The sequence below is a fragment of the Haemaphysalis longicornis genome, unplaced genomic scaffold (genome assembly GCF_048455015.1).
Source record: "Haemaphysalis longicornis isolate Haplotype H1 unplaced genomic scaffold, Haemaphysalis longicornis Haplotype H1 scaffold_1, whole genome shotgun sequence".
Taxonomy (NCBI): domain Eukaryota; kingdom Metazoa; phylum Arthropoda; class Arachnida; order Ixodida; family Ixodidae; genus Haemaphysalis; species Haemaphysalis longicornis.
Genome location: NW_027526203.1, coordinates 377,028,903 through 377,050,367, shown reverse-complemented (window position 1 = coordinate 377,050,367; position 21,465 = coordinate 377,028,903). Strand labels below are relative to the sequence as shown.

General features: G+C 51.2%; 1 protein-coding gene across 1 annotated transcript in view; it reads right to left on the bottom strand.

The window, feature by feature from the left end:
- The window catches only part of LOC144155133 (glutamate carboxypeptidase 2-like), a 94,547-nt gene extending 82,143 nt beyond the window's left edge, over positions 1 to 12,404 (bottom strand). The window contains exons 1-2 of the mRNA XM_077686395.1: positions 12,048 to 12,404; positions 6,911 to 7,641 (exon numbers count right to left, since the gene is read on the bottom strand). Of these exons, the coding sequence (XP_077542521.1) occupies positions 6,911 to 7,641; positions 12,048 to 12,296 (980 nt within the window). The 5' untranslated portion in view covers positions 12,297 to 12,404. The remainder of the gene's footprint in view (positions 1 to 6,910; positions 7,642 to 12,047) is intronic.
- Between the last annotated feature and the right edge of the window lie 9,061 nt (positions 12,405 to 21,465).

The following is a 21,465-nucleotide window of genomic DNA, read 5'->3' as shown; positions in this document are numbered from 1 at the left end:
CCGCGCTCGAGGCGTATAGGCCTCGAGCGCTGCCTGTAGGGGCGCCACTGACATCCCCTTAGCGGCCCGTTTCGAAAGCAGTCGCGGGAGTTGCCGGCCCACTCACCACTGTCGCCGTTGCTTTTGAGGCACGTTCGCGACTGATATGTTCCGTTTGTATGCGTTCGAAATACATATTTATGTGGAGCGGTCACTCTGTTCGCAAACGTGGTGCATTTACGAGAGTGTAAATGCTTCTGACGCGATCTTACTGTGGTACATTCGGTCCGCATAAGCGCCAGGTGTGTGTCACAAGCTGGCGTCACGAAACCGGCATATATGCATGGATCTGATTGTAATTACACTGCCCTGAAATTTACTAACACTAACTCCGTAAGCAGCGTTCGTTCAGATGCTCATTCTACGGCTTTACACTGCGATGTAAATCGGTTTCGTGTGGTTTCATAATCTAGCAGAGCACTCATACCTGACAGCCCGCCAGTTACGCTTCATATCTCGGATATTTATCACTACCCTGAACAAGCCAATGTGGCATAAATATCACGGTCATTCCACGCAATAAGTACGATGAATAATGCAAAATTACATGTTGGAGTCAGCACCAAGAATTTACGGATGGGTCGTCTTGTCGCGAGGTGAGCTTCCCCAAACAGTCATCGGTTACATAATCCTCCGCTTATATCCGCGACCGTGACTAAACGCTTTTTCGAAACATCATCATATGAAACAAGGAGCCTGCCGAATTTAGCACAAAAGTGAAATCAGGGGACCCCACTCAATCCAACGACACCTTTTATCGCTTGTGAACTTCCTTACTGTACTTCAAAAAATGTGTCCGCCGAGTGATCCGCTGTTCGTTAAAGTCGAAAAACAAAATAAAGGTGAACGCGCAGCTTGTGTGTGATTTTGTAAAACGATCTTTCCTTGATTTCGCTCCGCATTTGTACACAACGATAGTTAAGCGCCCCTCCTCATCCTCCCCCTGTCTTGGAAAACATCAGTACATTCCGCATCTAGTTGGTCTAGTGAGTGCAACCATATAAACTAAGACGAACGTCTCTAGGATTTGAGAAGCTGCACTGTTTTTTTTTTTCGTTCTCGCACGAGCTATTACATTGCTTCCGGACTTGGCAGACCATTTATTTTTCTGTGGTTTCATTAACTCCCCTTGGTCCGTTCTATCAGGCGGGAGTGGGCACATATTTAGCGCCCCATAGACTAGGAATATACTTAACATGTTCGCGTGGCCTCTATTTTTATAAAACGCATAAGTTATTGTCAGGTATATTAGGTAATCACCTCACCGAATGATATTTTTGGATGACGTATACATTCAAAACAAGGCCGAATTCGTTGTCCGCGCTGCAAAACAAAACCTACCTCTCACTGTGTCAATATCAGGTCTAAACGAGGCGTCAATAGAGTTCACTTGCGCCTGAGATATTCGGAGGTGACAGTGGTGATATGCCGCTGCCGTCGCCGATGCCCGTAAGAGCGGCGAAGAATTGCGCAGTACCGCGTCCCCTGTTAGCTCTTGTCGGCGTTCAAGCTCTCTAACCACTCTAATCAGGACGCAGCTGTTTTTTAAAGTGCCCTAAACGCACTATTTGCGTACAGACATTAGAATAACATGATGTTTAGGGCGCGGAAAGGCAAAAAGAAGTGAAAGACAACCAAAACACTGCATGGGCCGCTATCAGCTAGCTGCGCTGCGGACATCCCGTAAGCGCCGCGGAGAAGCGGCGGCAGGCGGCGCAGCGATCGCGAAGCTCGAGGCGTATAGGGATCCTGCGCTGGAGCTTTGACTGACAGGTCGCGCCGCCATAGTGGGAGCGCCATTTTATTTTTGGTAGTACCTGCAGCAGACGCTCAAAACTAAAGTGGCTGCGAACGCTAGCGGTGGCGGCGGTTGTCGCGACGTTCCCCGCAGAAAGCCATGTACAGTAAGGTATTCCTGTGTCTACCAGTGCCACAATCAGGAAGGATTCGATGCGAATATTACGTTCTACTCCTATCCGTCGAAACCGCACGAGGTCGAGCGGCGATAGCGCTGGATTCAGGTGGTCCGACGGGCGAGGCAAGCAATCAGACTTCTCGTTGCAGCGAAACTTGACGTTGCGAACTTTTGCGCGGCTAAGCGCGGAGAACAACGAGTTTACCAATATTTATCAAATCCGCAGCCCAAACTGCCCCCGTGGCAGCCCACATTGAAATGCAGTGCGCTTTCGGAGGACAACGCGAGGGGTAAAGGGGTGACCGCATGCGGCGGCGAGTGACGTAAAAACCCTAACTCATCGAGTACAGCTAGCAGATAGTGTGCGCGAAAGCGACAGGCTAAAAAACTATCCACGGGCCCCCGGGGTCGACGACAGCGGCAGGCGACGGGCCGTCGCTGTCGCTCGTTTTTTGCCGGTCAGCGGCGGCCCACGAGCGAAGCGGCAGTGACGAGGGCTGACGACGGAGAGCATTGGCGGCAGTGTATTAACTTTTTTTCGCTTGTCACTTTCACCCACGCTGTCTGTTTGTTGTAGTACACATTGAGTTACGCACGTTTTTCACGTCGCTTGTCACCGCAGCTGCATGTGGTTACTCGTCAAAAACATGCATCGTCCGGAATACGTTCCATTGTTTTCCTCATCGGCGTACCACTGTGTAAAGCCTGATGCTTGATCGTCGCTGGAGCGATTCGAGAGGTCAGCCCTTAGTGCGCTAAACGAAGTCGTTGTGTTAGTAATCTGCACGCCCTTTTTAGTGTACCACTGCTGTGCGAAACCCCCTCCTCTTTTTTTTCGGATCCCCCCGTCGTGACTACAAAGTGTGAGTGGCCAAACGATGGCGCTATTTTCGCGGAAGAATCAGAACAGGCCACGGCAGCTGCCTGTCACCGATCGCCTCAAAACGCAGTTATTGTGAAAATAAAGCTCCACATGCGGGAAAGGGGATAATAGTGTAGTAAAAAGTTGTGTTAGGGTTTGTCATTCGCAAGTGTACAGATAGCGGCGATCGAATATCCGCCACAATGCTAAGCCTAAAGTTCCCAACACCCGAGCCGACCCGAGCAACGCAGGCTGGTTGCGGGTTGTTGGGGAAGCCCCTCTAAAACTCGCCGCGCGCAAGTCAGTTGCGTTTGGGTTTTTTGCATTTGAAGGAGCTTCTTTCTGTCTACTTGCAGAGGTGGGCAACACGAACTCGGAGCTGCGGAAGCCCAGCGGAACTCCACGCTGTACACGGCTTCCGCCCTTCATCCGTCAAGCGTTCTCGTAGAAAGTCTTGGTAACAATTCGCAGATCCATACCGCGAAACGACCGGCGGCATTCTCCCCTGGCAAACACGGCACAAAATATGTTAAAACAGCTCATGCGCAACCCGCGCGCAGGCCGATACACGCACGGTAACGGGCGGATCGTCTGCTTCCGTACTATACTAAAAGTTTCTGCGCCGCTCCCCTAAGCGGCGCTCAGTGCACGGTGTTCGTAGAGTTACTGTATATAGCTCCCGGAACTCTAGGTGTTCGGAGCGCCTCCTACTCAGCGAAGGTGGCCGTCGTCTGATAAAGAAAAAAAGCGTGACGTGCGCCGAGCGGAGCCAATGGCTTCGCGCATCTCGAACCAGTCCTGTTTCTCTAGGTGGTCTTGCGCCTGGTCGGTGACGTCACAGCTTCCACAGTGCTTTGGAGGCGTTGTGAGAGGGTAAATGATCCATGCCTTATTGCGGGCCCTTTAATGAACGATAACTCGGCTAATACTCAACGCTTTAAACCGTCCCTTGTATAGTAAGTACTCCAGCGATTGCGCACGTAAAATCGCGACCTTTGGAAACCTGTTTAGGGCCCGTTTAAGGTCTCAATGAGGCACTTGTGGACGCCAGCGGGATATCTAACGAAGGTATTTTTAGCGACATATTAATTGTTCGCTACTTTTTTCTCACTGATAAAGAAACCCCGCGAAAAAATGGCGCAGCTTGCAGTAGAAGCGCAAGCTGCGCCTCTCCATGACTGGCAGGCCCGGATCGTTTTGTCCGCAGGCCTTCACATCTCTCCCAAGTGGACCACGTTAACACGCGCTAGAACCCGCGGCAAGCGGCTTCGCGAACTCGGCGTCTGTAGCGCGAACTCAGTGTCTGTTACCCACTTCGGCGCGAACACGCGTGAAGTGGCGAGAAGGACAGCAGGCAAGAGATCACGCCACGAAGGCAATCGCATAGAAGCCGGTTTCATAGCGCCAGGGACCCAATAGTTAGGTTCCCACCCCGGGAAGCGTTTTTTTCCCCTCGTTCGTCTCTTCGTTTCATGCGGCGGCGTTCGTTTAATTTCTCTCTGTTGTGCTTAGCTTGCGGGGTCAGGTTATCCCTTTTTTGTTCTTTAATAGTTTATTTCTAACCTCCCAAACCCATGCGCGCATTTGCCTTCCCGTCTCGTAATGAGGCGGCCTGGGAATTGCTAGATGGAATGGTTTTTGCACGCTGTAGGCTCCTAAATTCGTTGTTGGACTTACTTTTTTCGCTTCAAAATGAACCCATTTGGCTCTAATATTTGTGAAAATTCCTATCTGGCCTTTTTTTTTTTAGTAGGTGTTGCGCACAACCGTTTTTTTTTCTTTCCAGTTGGCTGCACATGTCCCGCCGCTGCTAAGCCCGTACTTCTCGTGCCTTTGGGAGTGGCCCAGTGGTTACGTTGCCGACGTAAAGGTCCTGTGTTCGATTCCCGGGACCTCCCTAAACCACATTTTCTTCTTGAGTTGCGCACTCCCAACACCTGCTCACCCGCCGCGGTGGCTCAGTGGCTAAGGCGTTGCGCTCCTGAGCACGAGGTCGCGGCGGCCGTTTTTCTGGTGGAGGCGAAAAGCAAAAACGCTCGTGTGCACGAGATTTTGGCGCCCGTTAAAGATCCCCAGACGGTCGAAATTAATCCGGAGCCCTCCACTACGGCGCGCCTCATCGCCTACGTTGCGTCGGCGCGTTAAACCAATCCCAACACCTGCTCGTGGGCTCTTTGCCGCCTCAACACTTGTCCTCACGCTTCTTGGCCTGGCATTTTCACTCTCTCCATTTCGCCGATGGTGATAGTTCATGGTGAAAACAGCGCATCCAAGACGAAGACAGAGAAGGGAAAACACCAACACGGCGCTTGCTTCCCTTCTCTGTCTTCGTCTTGGATGCGCTGTTTTCACCATGAGCATTCACCAACCTGCAGTTCGCCGCACTCGTAGAGGGTGATAGTTTTCTGGAAACGCCCCGCGGCGGAACTAAAAGCTTAAACAGCTCCGCCGTTAATATATATATATATAAAAAAACACCACATGACGGCGCTCCCGCCCGCATAATAAATCAGTTACTTCAAATAAGCTGACTGAACGCAACTGCTTTGCCTGTCACACACCCGAAGGGATACCTTGGCAAGGCATGAGAGGAGCAGCAAGAGCAAGTTTCGTGGTTTAGCAGGCGTTCCTTTTCTTTCCTTCGCTTCATTCTGGCTAGCCTATTAGAGGGCACTGCTTATGCTGCAAGCGGGAGCGCCGTCACGTGGTATTTCTCATATTTCGAGGGCAGTCGGAATAAACGAGGGCGCAATTAGTTCGTCGCTAAAAATACGGCAGTTAGATGACTCTCCTGGGTACCTACAAGCGCCTCATTGACATTTTAATGATTGGAACAGTAGTTCCGCGGAGTCGGATAATTACAATTAAATTTCATTACTAAAAATTATTGGCCGCTACTCCACTATTCTTGAAACATTATGTACCATGCTTTCTTCGAGTGACGCCATTGCTTTTTAGAAATCTTGCTGCATGATAATTGTGACGCTATGTAAGTGTATACCTTTATATCAAGGGGAGGGGGGGTTTCGATGTGAGAACACCTGTCGAAATTTTATAAGTTGCACATTCCCCCCCTTTTCGCATTTTCCTGCCATGCTTTTTGCACACTTCATCTATAAATTTAAATCTAAACATGAAAATAAGATAAGAAAACGAAAATAAGGTATCGTTTGGGCGCAGACTATCTTTCGTAATTGCCCGCCGCGGTGGCTCAGTGGCTAAGGCGTTCTGCTGCTGAGCCCAAGGTCGCGGGTTCGATTGCCGGCCGCGGTGGCCACTTTTCTTATGGAGGCGAAAAGCAAGAACGCCCGTGTGTACGAGATTTCGGCCCACGTTAAAGATCCCCAGGTGGTCAAAATTAATCCGGAGCCCTCCACTACGGCGCGCCTCATCGCATCGTTGCGTCGGCGCGTTAAACACTACAATCAATCAGTCAGATGTAGTCTTGTCCCATCTGATTTGCCTTCTTGTGTCATTTTTCACTACTATTCTCTATTACAGCTGAGGTTTATGAGAGCAAGATGGTGGAGCACCGAAACGAAATTAACCCCATTTCCCACTGGCAAACAGCGGAAGCATTTGCGTTGCTCTCGGCCACAATGCTAGCTGAGGTGCCGGCCTCATCGCTCGCATCTGTTGATGCGGCGACAGTGCGCAGAAAAGTTTCGTGGCCTGCAAAGAGCGCCAGAAGGGAGACCCTCACCGAAACCAGCTGGAGCAGCGCGTGCGCACTGCCAAAACCCTGGCGGTGAGCGGTAGATGCCGGCGGAGGACAAGTTCGGGAGGCTATTTTAAGCGATACACGACGAACTTTCTTACCCAACTTTGTTTGGGTAATAACCCTTCCACGTTTGTTTTTCCTGTAGGTAGGATGATATACTGTAAGGGGTATTATAAGGAAGTCAATTTCCATATGACTTCCTTTGGTACCCCTCGTGGATATTAACGTTTGGCTAGCCTGTTTCCATAGCGTGGTTGTGTATATCACCGATAAGTAGCCTGGAGCATTAAAAAAATGTCGCGTAGCACGGCTGGTATGAAGCGCATTTCTCTACTGCCGCCCGGTCCAGTGGAGGCCTTTCGGAGCGGCTTACTTGAGCAGGGTTCGCAGGTGAACCTCGGTGGGCAGGTCGATCTTGTGGAGCTCTTGGAAGAGGCCGCTCTCGAAGCGCGGCGCCTGGCTGAGCTTCTGGAGCAGGTAGATGTGCTCCTGCATCTTCTTGTCCAGGCGCGTCTGCCACGAGGCGTAGAAGACGAGGATGGCCAGGAGCACCACGGCCAGAGTGACCACGAAGACCCAGGTCATGATCCACTCGAGCAGGTTGTGCCGCTCGCGGCGGTACTGGCGCGCCGCTATCACCTGCCTGTCCGTCATGAAGGGCCACGAGGGTGAGCGCGATCCCGATCGCGGCGTCATTGGGGTCAGGCGGCCGGAAGATGAGGGCCGCACCAGAGGCGGGCCGCCGTACAGGAACTGGCGCGACGGCGACCGCGGAGATATGGGAGACATGAGCCGCGGCCGCGAGCCGGCCGGTGACACGGCGCCCATGGGCAGCCGGGCGAATGAGCCGGCCGGCGACATGCCCCCGAGGCGCGCGCGCGATCCGCCCGGAGACGCAACGCCGAAGGGCGGGCGCAGGAACTGAGCGGGAGGCGGTGGCGGCGAGGCCGCCGCAATCGGCGACATGGCCGGTGGAGGAGTCATGGCCGCCGGCCTCTGTTCAACGGGGCGCTTCCAGCGCGGCTCCTCCTCGCGTTCCAGCCGCTCCAGCCGTTCCATGCGCTCCACGCGCTCGCGCTCCGATCGCTCCACACCGAGTGGTTCCTGCGTAGTTTTGAGTGCGGCGACTTTCGGGACAGGCTGCGTTAAACGCGACAGCGGTGAATATGCGCTAGCAATGCACATCAGTGAGATATTTCCAATTAGGCGTTATAACCAAGGTTTGCCGCGCATGCAAACGCAGCGACATAAATGTTTGCTCAGCTTCTGCAGCGTAATTAGCTTATGAAATCTCTCCGCGGGAACCCCACTGATTCGCGAGTTGCATCGGCAGGAAAGCTATTCGCACTTTCCAGCAACGGCGGTGCATGCCGCCGCGCGCCTTTTTTCCGAAGCTGTTTGTAGATGATCGGCGTCCCGGGCGAAGGCAGCCGGAGCGTTCGGAAACGTGGGGATTGAGACCGCAAAACCAAAAAGCAATCGAATGTGCTGTGCACCGCAGTATAGAAATCGCTCAGTGCCGGGAAAAGCCAGCGTTCATGCCTTTCCTAGAGATGAAAAAGCCTGAAAGGTTTGGATAACTATGCTCCGCATTAGGTGTCAGCAACACAATGGGGTCTGCAGTAGTCACTTCACGAAAGCTGACTTCTTCTGGAGCAATATCCGTAAGTTTAGTTCGCTCTCTCGATATTGATGATGTCTTTCTCGTGCAAGTTGAGTCTGTCATTTATTAATAGATTTTCTGCAGCCACTGAAACCGCGGTTGAAAAAAGGCGCCGTGCCGCCACATAACATTCCTATGCGCACGCACGAGAAGAAAGTGAAGCCAAGAACCAACAGGAGAACGTGATTGTTCTTTCATTAACGTGCTGGTTTCTTTTAATAAATGCTGCATTCCAGTTGCATTTTGTGCTTTGTTGGGTTGTTCGCGCTTCGTTCTCTTTTTAGCATTATGTGTGATTACTGTTTTGAATTTGCTGCTTTTTTTGTTTATCAAACCCCCCACAGGAGTGGACGATGTAGGTATTTGTAATAAATAAATAAACTTGTTACTGCGGCATCGTAGTTTCCGACAGCGCGCTGAAAACACAGCAGTGCTGATGTAACAGGCCCTGCCGTAGAGGCGTCAGCGTTTGATATTTAGTTTCGGTATTGTTATTATTACCTGTAACCTGCATAAACGCCGTTGGATCTTTCCTTGTAAAAACAGCCAACAAAATTATAATTTACTCGCATTATTCGCACTTAACCCGACACAATTGCGCAAGTGGCAATAACAAAAGCTGAATCCTCGGTTGCGTCTACCGAGCTCTGCTTGGCGCCTAATAAATATTCGTAAGGTGTGCTTGAACAATTTTGCGAGCATGGATGGAAGTGTAGCATCCTTTATAGAACCTGCAGTGCCAACAAACGTTCACGCAGTGCGGTTGGCTGGTCATGCCATTCGATTGCAGGCACAATCCCTCGATGCTCAGCATGACATCGGTGGCCTCCCTGATGCCGCGAAACACCGAGTGACTGCCGTTAGAGACTGCTTCGCCTTCGGCAAAGCACCTTCGTGTCTCATCGGCAAGGGAAAAGATGGTGTGAAGAGACACTAATGGGCCCGGATCGGCTTTTTCCTCCGGACGCGCGCGCTTACGCGGCGTCCCGATCATCGTCCCGTCCTCCATTTTGGATACCCCGTCGCGCCACCTATATTCGCTGGAAAGTGCGATATTCGCACTTTCCAGCGAATTGCCGCACGCGACGTCTTGAGAAGATTTCCAGCCGATCTTATGTATCGCCTATTCCGCGCAGTAAAGTTCCCGGGCAATTTATTTGGCCACTCGACCATAGCTCAGTTCTACTCCTTGTTTTACAGCTCAATTCTGTTTAACTCGGCGCAAATCATAATCGACAAACCGAAGCCGTTTAAGGCTGGAGAGGATAGCGAAGCAACTCGTGTTAGGCAACAAGAGGACGTAGCCCTTTGGGAACGGTCGCGCGGAAGCAAAGCGTCTCAGGCTTTCAATTGGACATTGATGCGTTCGCATTTAGAAGACACGGGAGCACTTGTCTGTCCTCGGACTGCGGGTCGGTTGCGACGACATATGTGGTCGTAGTCGGCGATTTCAGCGTGGGCATGTCGGGCTCGCGACACTTGCGGCTTGCGATGCCACCCGATCCGGCCCGACCGACCACTATGATTTCACATTGTCCAAGAATGAGTCTGGGGTTGCAAGTATGCTGATCAGTGTACATCAGAGCCGGAACAAGGTAATTGCGGCCGTCGTTACCAAGTGTCAATGACCTCAAAGGTCCGCTAGTCATCCAAATTTGCAGGGTGGAAGTCAGTATAGATGGAGCAAGCGCGTATCCATCACGGCCACTCACCTTCCCTCCGAAGTATGGATGCCAATATTTCAGGCAGGAAAGTTAATAGAAGTCCGCTTCTGTTAATCCATTTTGACCACTCTGGTGGGGCGGAAGGCGGAGGTGAGAGCAAAACTGCAGCCGAAAACTCGCCGGCAGCGGCATACGCGCTGTCACCTGTCTCAACGCACGACCGGTTCAACCGCATCCTTTCTGGACTGTTGAGCGAACGAGCAGACGACTTCTTCAGTCCCTTTCATCGCACTTTTGTGGCGCAAAAACTGAACAAAACCAGAAAACGGCTTGTACCGCTAATCTGACCTTCAAGAGCTCGGGCAAGGTCAAGCCAGCGCCTCGTGCGGTTGTGCAGTGAACGCGTCTAATCGCTCGTTCGTTCCAAGGGGAGGGAGGAAAAGGCGCGTGGCATCAGAAAACGATTCAAGGAGAGCTGGCTGCATCCAAGGTCACTGCTCGCTCGCGCCTGCAGCGCCAAACAGTGCCCGTGTTTTGTATTGCGGTGACGTTTACGCGGCGCTATGGCTCGGCAAACTTGGTTTAACCACGTTCAACCACGGCAAACTAATACCTAAATTCTGTGTAACCTCTACACCGTGTGCCAAAAAGCTTCCCTGGTCATCCACCCCCACAGAAGGCTTGTGATTTTTTTTACCGAGTTAACTTTTTAAGAAGTTATCTTAGCTAATTCGATAGCTAACCAAAATGCAAAAATAGGTTTAATGGTCCACGGCACCACGAATTATTATTTTGTTGCTAGAAAATTCAACATTTTGGTAATCTTGATCGTTTTTCGAAGCCAAATAAGGCGCCATCACGTCCTTGCATGAGCGAAAAAGCAATTTAATCGGCCTTGGTACGGCTGATAAAGCCATCAAAAACTTCGGCAACTGCTAGAGCGGAGCTTTCTATGCCTCACAGGTGGTCCCGTCACCAAAACGCACTGCAGGAAAGCGAAATTTACGCGGTAATTCTTGGAAACCACCTTTTAATCTGTTTTGCGTATAGTCAAGCGATAGCTTTCAGAAGTGGTATATATAAATTCCTTGCGCTACACTACATGCAATTAATCGCCGAAGACCCAGAGAGTTTCGGCCTCATTAGTTGCAATTGGCGATGCCTCGCACAGCTGGGGTCGGTATGCTGACCTGGGAAAATTTCGACCTCGCCTTGGTTCCTGCGCTGTCGTACGCGAGAGATTGAACTGGAGGGATTTACGTTGCAAACGTTTGGTGCAAGACATGTTTGGTGAAGGTTGGCATAACGCTGGTGCTTTAAAAACACGAACGAGACATGAGGGAGCCCCAGTCTCCCTCAGATGAAAATTGGTGGGTCGTCCTCCCCCCTAGCAATCCTTCCAATTTGTGATACAAAAAATTGCCGCAGCTCACGCTAGTGGTGCGAGGCTGGAGAGACAGCTGATCTGGCAGCCACTATCCCTTCGCCGCCGGAGACTCGGCTGTTGCCCCTCACAAAGATTTCCGAACTTGCCGCTGAAGACTGGCAGGCCCGGATTGTTTTGTGCGCAGGCTTTGGATCTCTCCCAAAGTGGACCGCATTAGCACGCGCTAGAACCCGCGGCAACCGGCTTCGCGAACTCTGCGTCTGCGGGCAGATCACGCCACAAACGCTGGGCAAGGTGTTTCTCGAAGGTTGAGCTGGCCGGCGCCGGGCGCTCCTCACGAGAGGCACGCTCACGTGCGCTCGGCTGGGCTGAGTTTTATAGAGACGCTCCACGGCGGAACCAAAAGCTTAAAACAGCTCTGCTGTTAAAAGCAGTGTAAACAGCCGCAGTCACCTAACGTAGACGTTTATCGTAAAAAAAGTACGTGACATAGGCTTTGGGCCAAGTTCCAAAAGAATAACAAAGCAAGCGGCGCGGTAGTACCCTGACAACTCAACGCTTTCCCTTCAGCCATCGGCATTCGCCGTATCTTTAAAATTCATTCGTGAACCTAAATTCAGCTTTCGAACGCCTGGTCTCTCAGCTGGGAATTGATAGCCTGGGAACGCATAGGCCGAGAGTGCCGGTAATCGGCTGCGGGAACCTGGAAGCGCGTCTGCAGCTGAACCCTAACCCTTGCCACCGAAGGCGAGCCCCGCGGTGAGCGGGCGTACAGCAGCGCGGGAAGAAGGCGTACCGAGTAGCGCGCCTGCGGCGGCCGGTTGTCATCGTCGAGCACCTCGACGTTGACCAGCATGACGGGCGCCTCCGCGGCCATCACCGGGTCGTATCCGAGTTGGCTGGGCGCCGCTGTAGCCGAGCGCGAGGCGTACGCGCGTCGGTCATCCTCCGAGTAGGCGCCCGCCAGGCTCAACCGCTCGGCGCTCTGGCTGCCTAGCACCTGCGACTGCACCCGCACCAGACGCCGTCTGCCCCAGGGCAACATGGCTGCCGACAGACCCCGGTCTCTCGCTGGAACGCCTCGCTGTTCTCTGCCGCTGCTGCCGCCGCGACGCGTTCCAGCTGCTTCAGCCTCTTCCTCTTTTGGGGCCACGCGACCGCCACCCGGCACCCGCCGCCTCGTGCCCTCCACTGCCCTCGGGCGGCCCCTGGCTCGTGCACGCCAGTGCAAACAGCGCCAAGCAAAAACAACTGAAGTAAACACATTCGAGGGCCGGTTGCGCTCCTACGCAGTGATGCGCTTAGGTGGACGATGAAACCAGATTGTGTTCAGGTTGGACAATATTTTATTAAAATACATTAATAACGACTTTTAGGTTGGTACAACAACCTTGTTCTTTTTTTGCCAGGGAATGCCCTGAGGCCTGAAATGCCATTCTTCAGAATTGGTGGTTGTGCTGAAGTTGGCTGTACAAGTACGGTACAGATGTGCAGGTGGTCTAAATTGATCCGTACTGTGGTGGGCCGAATAGCTAATGTGTCGCTTCTGCGTGTAGAACAATTATAGGTTTTAAAGGCTAGTGCACGTTCAGTTTTCATTATAGTGGTAGACCACTTCATTGAAGTTACTTTCCTAAACAAAAATGAATTTGCCACTTTCTATATCTGGTGCCTCAAGGCCACCCCGTAGACTAACTCTGTCGGCGTGAAAGCCCACGGTCATACCAAGCGTATGTCTCGAACATCTAGCTTCCTCCAGCCAGTGTGAACTGCCATCTGGGTTGCCGCTACCAGAAAAAGGCCCCTGGAAACCTTTGTCGTTTTTTACAGACTTACGGACAGACGGATGGATGGACAGGTTGTGGGGGCAAGTAGCCTAAGAATGCTTACGGATTAAAACCCTCTTGTGGCGCCTGTGGTTGGTGCTGGCGTTTTCAAACGCCCACTCGTTCCTCGTGGGATGGCAAACAGTGTCTTGGGTGAAGGGAAGCGACTGTGCCCCAGGTAAACTTCCCAACTGCAGCATCTATTAGACGACGTGGGAAGACTGGACGATCGCCCGTCCTCAGACACCGATCATGGCCGTCGTTATCGCGAAGGGCTCGTACAACCGACCCTCCTTCAGTTCTTAAAGGGGTCCTGAAATACCTTCCGCCGATGCGTGGATGTACATGTAACCAAATAAAGCAATGTATTAGCAATCTCCTCCCGCAAAAATTTTGTTGAAGCGATGAGTATTAGCTGAGAAATCGTAAATCAAAAACCGCGTATTATCGTCGCGCCGCGTTTCCTCCTCCTTTCAACTTACTCTCCGCTGTTGACGGCGATCGAGCCTTCCCTCCCATGATGCTGCGCTCCTCGGCGGTGACGTACTTCCGCTATTGCGCTGCTCACACAGCCGTCTGCTACGGGCAAGCTTTGTTGACACCATGAATCCCGCTCTCCGCTCAAGGCTGGAAAAGCGAACGAAAAATCTGGCCGCATGTGTGCGGCGGCCTGGCCTTGCCCTTTCGCGGTGTACGTTGCTGCAGAACTTTGCTATCGGCGGCACGCGACTCTTTATCGGCGGCGAACTCGCAGCCGCACGGGGAGGATCCTGCGCTCGCTCCCTTGGATGCACAGCGCACTGTTTATCCAAAAAGCGCCGTATCAGATGTGGCCCCGCTGGTGCCGGGTCTTATTTTGTGGCGGTGGTAATTCCTGGCGGCGGCATGTGAAAAAGACATTTTAAACCGATACAGAACCCGTGCACAAAACGCCAGTTCAGCTTGGGGCGACGCGTGGTGGAGAGCGGCAACGGTGGCAAAACATGCTCCGGCGCGGCTCTGAGCTTTCTAGCGCTGGAGCGAGCGCCATTTCTTTGACAATCTCAAACATCGGTTGCCTTGGCAACAAGGCACAAACCACTCTAGAAGTCAGTTACGGTTCCGTGATCCCGGTTCAGCTTGGGGCCCCACCTCGCGGCATATGGGCACTGCAGGCATACTACTCACTCCCATTTGGAAGTGCAAGGTGCGTTTGGCATTACAGGAGGCGATGGCGTGTGTATGTTGTGGACGCCTTTGTTTCGCGATGAAATGCGACGTTGTGCTTCTGCGGGTGGACAGTGCTTCCCATGGTCTGGATTATCTTTCTCAAGCGGCGTATACGACTCAACCTCGCATGGCGTATGTGCAGTGTGCGTGGCTAAAAGCCATCTCGGCTTGTGCGCCAGAGTTAAGTGACTTGCTGTTCGTCCCCGCAAACCGCGCGTGAGGTGAGTGCCGAATTTACGAGGGGCAGGAGGAGGCAACCCATCGTCTGTCAATCGCGGTTCGGACTTGCAACGCATGTTGTGACGTTGTGTTCGTTCGAAACGCATCTCTGGATTGTTTTGAAGTTGAATAAAATGTATGCGTCAAACCCAGGCATTCGGCTCAGGGCGTTCTCTGCGATTGCAAGAAAGAAGTGCCACGGGGGTTCAACGCTTTCTTTATGGAACGTACTCAAGTAAGAGAATATTCATGTCGTGTTATGGCCCTGTTGCATTCAATACAAACGGTTAAGCGTTTGTTTACATTTGTTTCGTTTGTCGTAAAATGTCCAAGCACTCCGGCACTCCGCTGGCAGATCAGCCGGCGAGCCGACGCTGAGCAGACGACTCATCTCTTTGCCGGAAGTGCGTGAAAAAGCCGCCCGATAGCAGGATGTCTAGCTCATGACGAACATCTGGGAATCGATGATGTAGACATGTGAAGATGGCGGCGTCCAAAAACACGAAGGAAAGGGTGAGAAAAAAGCGACAAACTTTGCAACAAAAGTGTGAGCTTTCCGCTGCGCGTAAAAGAGTAATACTTGGCACAGATGATGTTGACGACCCAATCTAACGATTGCGCTAGTCAATTTAGTGTGCTCAAAACGCCTTTCAGGGCCCCTTTGAGACGTATGACAGCCTTTAGAAGCACTTAAAAAAACTGAATGCAGGCCTTTATGCGTTTTCACCGCTAGTCTATTAACGCGAGTGCCTCCGAAAAGCCGGTTTGACGCGGCATAACGCGCGACGCTAAAAGCTGTGACGCGAAAATGCTGATTTTGGGGAGCGGAAAGCTTCCATTCGTCGCGGAGCCCGCTGAGCGGGGCTGCGATCCTGACGTGATCGTTCGTCTGCAGAGAATGCACCAGCGCGGCGGCTAGGCTGGTGGTAAGTGCAATGAATGAATGAATGAATGAATGAACTGTTGTAATAATGTCCTTGAACTGTTGGTACGTACCCACAGGGGGAATTGGCATCCCCCGTTGAAGTGGTGTTGGTGGTGGTGGCCCCAGTCATGTTCCGTGCGGGGAATGTTTCCTTTTCCGGGGAATTTTTTGCTGTAATTCTGGCCAAAAGCGAAAAAGGGAATCTTTAATAGATGCAGGGAATATTAGGAGACGTAGAGTAAGCAGGAAAAATAGTGTCAGTTAACCGGACCTCGCATCATTTTTTACTGTTTTCTTTTGAGCTTTTCCCTGAACACTTCGTCGCATTTACGTTGAAATATCCGCAGTCATGTTCCCACAAGCCACAAGCATCCAATAGCTTGCAATCCAGTTCATAAAACAGAAGACAGCATAGAGGAAAGAATACTCCAAGAGTACGATCAAGCCTGAAGCGGCAGCGGCTAAAGGACTTTAGCCTGTTTGCGTGTATCCCTGCGGAATATACAATGAAGTACTATGGGTGCGCCTTAGTCCGCCTCCTGTCAACATGACATGGCGCCAGCAGTCTCTGCGCTGAGCTAAAATTACCGCGATTACCCAACGATGCTTTGTTCTCTTGCATACGGGCAGTTTTAACTTAGAACATTAGCATGTAAAGTAAGCATGCTGTTTGGTCCAAAACGGGAAATGACTAGTCAAATGCTGCTGAGTGAAAGAAACTATGATTCTCTTAAAGGTGTACTGAATCCAAATTTTGACGCCTAAAAAATGATATAATTAGCTTCAGTAGTTTGTACAAATGCCTCACAGAAATTTTTGCAGCGATCCGAGGCCGGAATCACATCGAAAATCGATTTTGATTGTCCCGGCCGCGAGCTTCCACAAATCGGCAGCACTAGCGAAATCGCTATCGGCGTGACGACATATTGGCCGGCGTGTCTGGCCGGTTCAGGGTGACTTCATATAGTCAATATAGTCGTTTTCGGAACCGGAAACAATAGCTTGCGCTGCTTTCGCCGGTGGTCTTCCTTTGGGCAGGAGACGTGGGTGTACCTCTGTGAGCAATGCTTTGCGTGTTCGACGTCTTTGCTCTTCAGTTCGGGGCCGGCACATGATGTTCCCGTGCACTGGTGCCGAAAACTGCGCGGTGTCTTATCTGAGCGGCCTGTGCGCGTTGCCGAGCTCGCTAAAGTTGTGCTATGGCAAGCTCGCCGAATGCGAAGTACTGCCCAGTAGAAGCCTGTCCGAGCAAATTGACGACGACGCCAAGATGCATTATTTTCCACGCGACGACATGCAGCGTGAAACGTGGACCGAGTTTGTGCGCGGCGGCGGCCGCAAGAACCCGCCTCTTTCGTAATTCATTGCGGTGTGCTGCCACCTATAGCGTGCCTAGCGGAAGTTAAAGCGGCAGGGTTCGCCGGCGTTTCCTTCGGCTGCGTTCTCGTTGTATGCACGGCAATACCACATTACGGCGAGGAGCAGCCGAAGTTTTTCTTCTGTGTTGGTGTTATAACGCCTTAAGATGACAGCCCCTGGTCATCACATAACACCAGGCGGCTTTTTATCACTGAATGAGGGCTGGCAGAGAAATCTCGGACAGATCCGTGTGCCGCCCGAGCAGCAGAGCGAGCAGTACTTGGAGTCGTCGGGCATGAACTGCGATCGCCAGCTCAACAAAGGCCGGCAGTTCGCACACGGCCTTTAAGCGCTGGACACATGTACGATTGGTACACGCGATTCGCATGAGACTGATCGTTACGACTGTCGCCACGACTAGTCGTACGCGTGAATTTGAGACACATGGCCCGATGCGCGCATGAGATGCGTCGTCGGCGTCGCTTCGCCCACTGTTTTTGCTCCATGGTCAACTAAGATGATCGCTGAGCTGAATTTTTAGATTCTGCGCGTTCGTTCGCAAGAAATGGATAAAGCAAGCAATCGCGAAGCGTTTTCTGCCTTCGGAAACAGTCCGCGCACACGCCAGCCGCGTCTGCCCAGCTCGGCACACTCAGCGGCTCGAACCGGGGCAGACCACGGTAGCAACCGCGCTTGTCGCTGCTCTTCTGAATCAATCTGATCGCTAAAAATAAGTTCCACGTGCGAGAAAGTAGGTGTTAGTATGGTGAAAAATTGTGCTAGGGATTGTTGTCAGGGCTTATTTTAAAAGCGGCAATCAGATATCTGCCGCGATGCAAGCCTACGCTGACCGGTCGCCGCGGCGCGCGGTGCGCGGTGCGCCGAGCGGCCGAGAGATGGCGACACCTGCGCGGACGCATCGAATCAGGCTATGCAGATGTCTCGGTCACCGATCGCTCAAACGGCAGTTATAGCTTAAATAAAGTTCCACATGCGAGAAAGGGGATGATAGTGTGGTGAAAAGTTGTGTTACGGATTGTCATTCGTAGTTGTACAGATAGCGGCGATCAAATATCCGCCAGGATGCTAAGCCTAAAGTTCCCATCACCCGAGCCGACCTGAGCAACGCAAGCCGCCGTAGCCGATCGCGTGCGGCCGACGGGAAGCGATAGAAGCCGACACCGTTCCCTTTTCGGCACTCCGAGGTACAGCGGAACGCAGCACAAGTTGTGGGCATTGTTCCGCGCACAACGAGCACACGCACAAAATCAAACGATGTAAATACAACCACGACCCCTTCCCGCTTGTGCGGGAGCTGTGGGAAATGTCGTCTGCTGCCACTGCCGGACTGCTTAGGAACTTGGCCGCTAGGGGATTGCGCATACGCAGTGGCGTTGTACCCATAAAACCCAACACCCAACACCCAAGCTGCCCAAACTTTAGGCTTAGTATCGTGGCGAATATTTGATCGCCGCTATCTGTACAACTGCGAATGACCATCCCTTACACAACTTTTCACCACACTATCATCCCATTTTTCGCATGTGGAACTTTATTTTGGCGATAATTGCAGTTTGAGCGATCGGTGACCAAGACATCTGCCGTGGACTGTTTTGATTCTACCGCGCAGGTGGCGCCATCTTTCGGCCGCTCGCCGCACCGCGGTGCCGGCAGTGCTGGGTCGGAGCACCGAACCTCCGCTTCCGGTCAGCGTAGGCTTACCATCGCGGCAAATATCTGATCGCCGCTTTTAAATTCAACGCTGATAACAACCCCTAGCACAATTTTTCACCACACTAACATCTACTTTCCCTGAAACTTCTTTTCCGCGATCAGATTGATTGGAAGAGTGGCGACATGCTGTTGCTATTACGGTCTGCGCCGGTTCGAGCCGCAGCGATATTAAAAAACAGACGACGGCGAAGACGCCGCCGGCCTAATCGCCTGGCCAAATAAAGTTGTTCTGTCTGTCTGTCTGTCTGTCTGTCTGTCTGTCTGTCTGTCTGTCTGTCTGTCTGTCTGTCGGGTGGCAGCGACTCATCCGAGTCTGACGACTCAGACGACATGTCGACTGCGCGGACAAGAGCGGACCATGTGCAATCGTAGCAGACGATGCGGCAAACGTCCCTGACGTCACGGAAACCGTGACGTCACATTCTTCGTCCTGCATTTGAACGGCCGTTGGCACGCGACGACCGAATTTGAAACTGATTGGAATAAATGCGTTATAATTAATTCTACCCTGGTGGCTGACCACTTTTGGTTCGATTTTTGTAATTACTGGACCACTAGGTATTCTTTACAGCATAAAAACCGAAAGCGAGAAATTTAGTGTCAGTACTCCTTTAACGACGTCCGGAAGGCTACGTAAAGTAGACATAGGTGGCGCTGGCTGACGCCCAAAACCGAACAGGAATCCAAGTAAAGATATATCAGCTGCAGAAAGAAAACACGTGGAATTTTGCAGGGAATTCTTGAGAAATCTGCGGGGGGAAAATGCTGGAAAAAAGGGAATTTCTGAACCTGGAAATGAGAATTTTTCTTCCCAGTACGGAACATCACTGGGTGACCCATAAAATTGGCATACCCACTCAGGGGGATTGGCCAAGAAAGTTCTTTTTTTTTTCGTGGTAATCAATCAGATAGTTCAAAACAGTGGAGCAGAAGAAAGCATTTAGTATAAGTTCAAGAGAAAGAGAGAAGGGAGTAGGAAGTCGTGCCGTCTTCCTTCTTCTTCTTCGTGCTCATCTGCATGTGTCGTCGACTTCTGTGAGTGCGGGTGGCGTCTTTACGACGGCTCCTGGTCGGTATTGCATTACACTCTTGAAATTTTTTCTTCCCTATTTCTCTTTTTCTCACCTTGCTTATGTATCCAAAGCCAACCAGACAGTTTCATTTTATTTCATTGTTAAAGGCCCGAGGGCGTTACATGAAGGAGGGCAAGTGGCGAGGTGCAGCACAATTTTCAACACAACACACACAAAAAAGCAAAAAAATACAGTCGTCGTAGTCGTTAACCTTCCCGTTTTTTTTATTTTGCTTCTCCCTCACTCACACTGCGCTCGCGTGGTCTACGGGAAAATGTGCTCTACGACTATTCTTTGTCGTCTCCTTGCCATCGGGCACTGTAACACGCGCGTCAATGGCACCCAGTTTTTTCTTGATATCGATACCCGCCGCTTTTCGGTTTCTCTGAAATACCTTGATTTGATCTTGGTAATCTTGCCGGCTGGGACGTATTCAAATATGAACCAAAGCCGTTCACGAGCCGGTTGTATCAGTCGCACCAATCCGCTCGGCATGTTACCAAACGCGTAGAGCCACCTTTTTAGGCAGTCTACCCATTTCCGGTGTTTCCATAGCTTTCCACCACCTGCGGCATTGGCTCTGTATCGAGCATCAGCTTTCGTCCACCTATACATGTCTTGGTGTACCAGCATCCAACAGTCACGGTCACACTTTCCAGGCTATCTCTCATGCTTATATTATGGCGTTAGAATAACAATAAGAACCATGTTTATTGTGTGTTCATAAACGGAATGGCATGCATAGGTGAATATACAAAAGGAGGCCCCATAGCACGAGGCTGTAAGGGGACCTCCTGTAAGTAAGCACTACACAAATTAATAAAATAAATAAAATCAGGCTAGCTAGTTTGACAAAAACAAAACACAAGTAGAACAGTGCACAAACGAACATAAAAAGGGGAATTACAAAATAAACAGAGTAGTCAAACGTGCTTATACAATGTTAAGCGTCATGAAGAAAGGAAGAAAGCGCCGTATTTGATGAACTTATAAATGATCGCGTTTTACTTCCACTAGGAAGACTATTCCAGATTGAAATTGCTGCAAAATAAGATGTGCGTTTGCCGTAAATAGTGTTCACTTTCGGCAGTAAAAAGTCGTTTTTGAGGTAAACCGGGCACAATTGTTATTAATTAGCTTCTCGGGGCGGAATATGATCGTAGGTATCAGTTTATTAACTGATTGACACATAAGGATACTGAGGCTGTATTTGAAAAGATTGCGTATTGTTAGTAATCTGTTAGCCTTGAGTAGCTGAGTGGCGCTGCTATTGTCGGGACTATATGTCATTATTCGTATCGCCTGATTTCGAATGTGCTTAATTGGAGGGGTATGGGTATGCTAGGTATTACCCTATGATGCAATACAGTAAGTGAGGTGAGTGTGAATGAAGACATAATAAAGTGGTGTGAAGGTTGATAAACTAAAGCATGCTCGAGCTTTATGCGGATACCGTAAGGCAGTTTCGGAGTCCACTTGCAGTTACGTCGGCCGAAATTGCATGACATTTTGCCCATTGCATCGGGCTTTGCCATGGTGCTCCAGCACATATCATAACCGAGAGAAGCACAGCGTTCACCACAGAACTTGCCGAAGATGTAATGAAACTAAGTCAGGTCGACCATCTCAAAACGACGGCGTGTCACCCTCAGGGGAATCGGCTCCCATGGAGCGGCTGGATAGGACCACCGCAGGCACGATTTCAATGTATGTTGACGTTGACCACAAGAACTGGGATGACATACTGCCATGCTTGACGGGTGTGTACAATGCGGCAGTCAAAGGAAACACAGAGGTTGACTCCTTTCCGGTTTGTTCACGGCCGTGAAGCACAGCCATGTAGGACGCTACAGAATGAACTCGCGCACG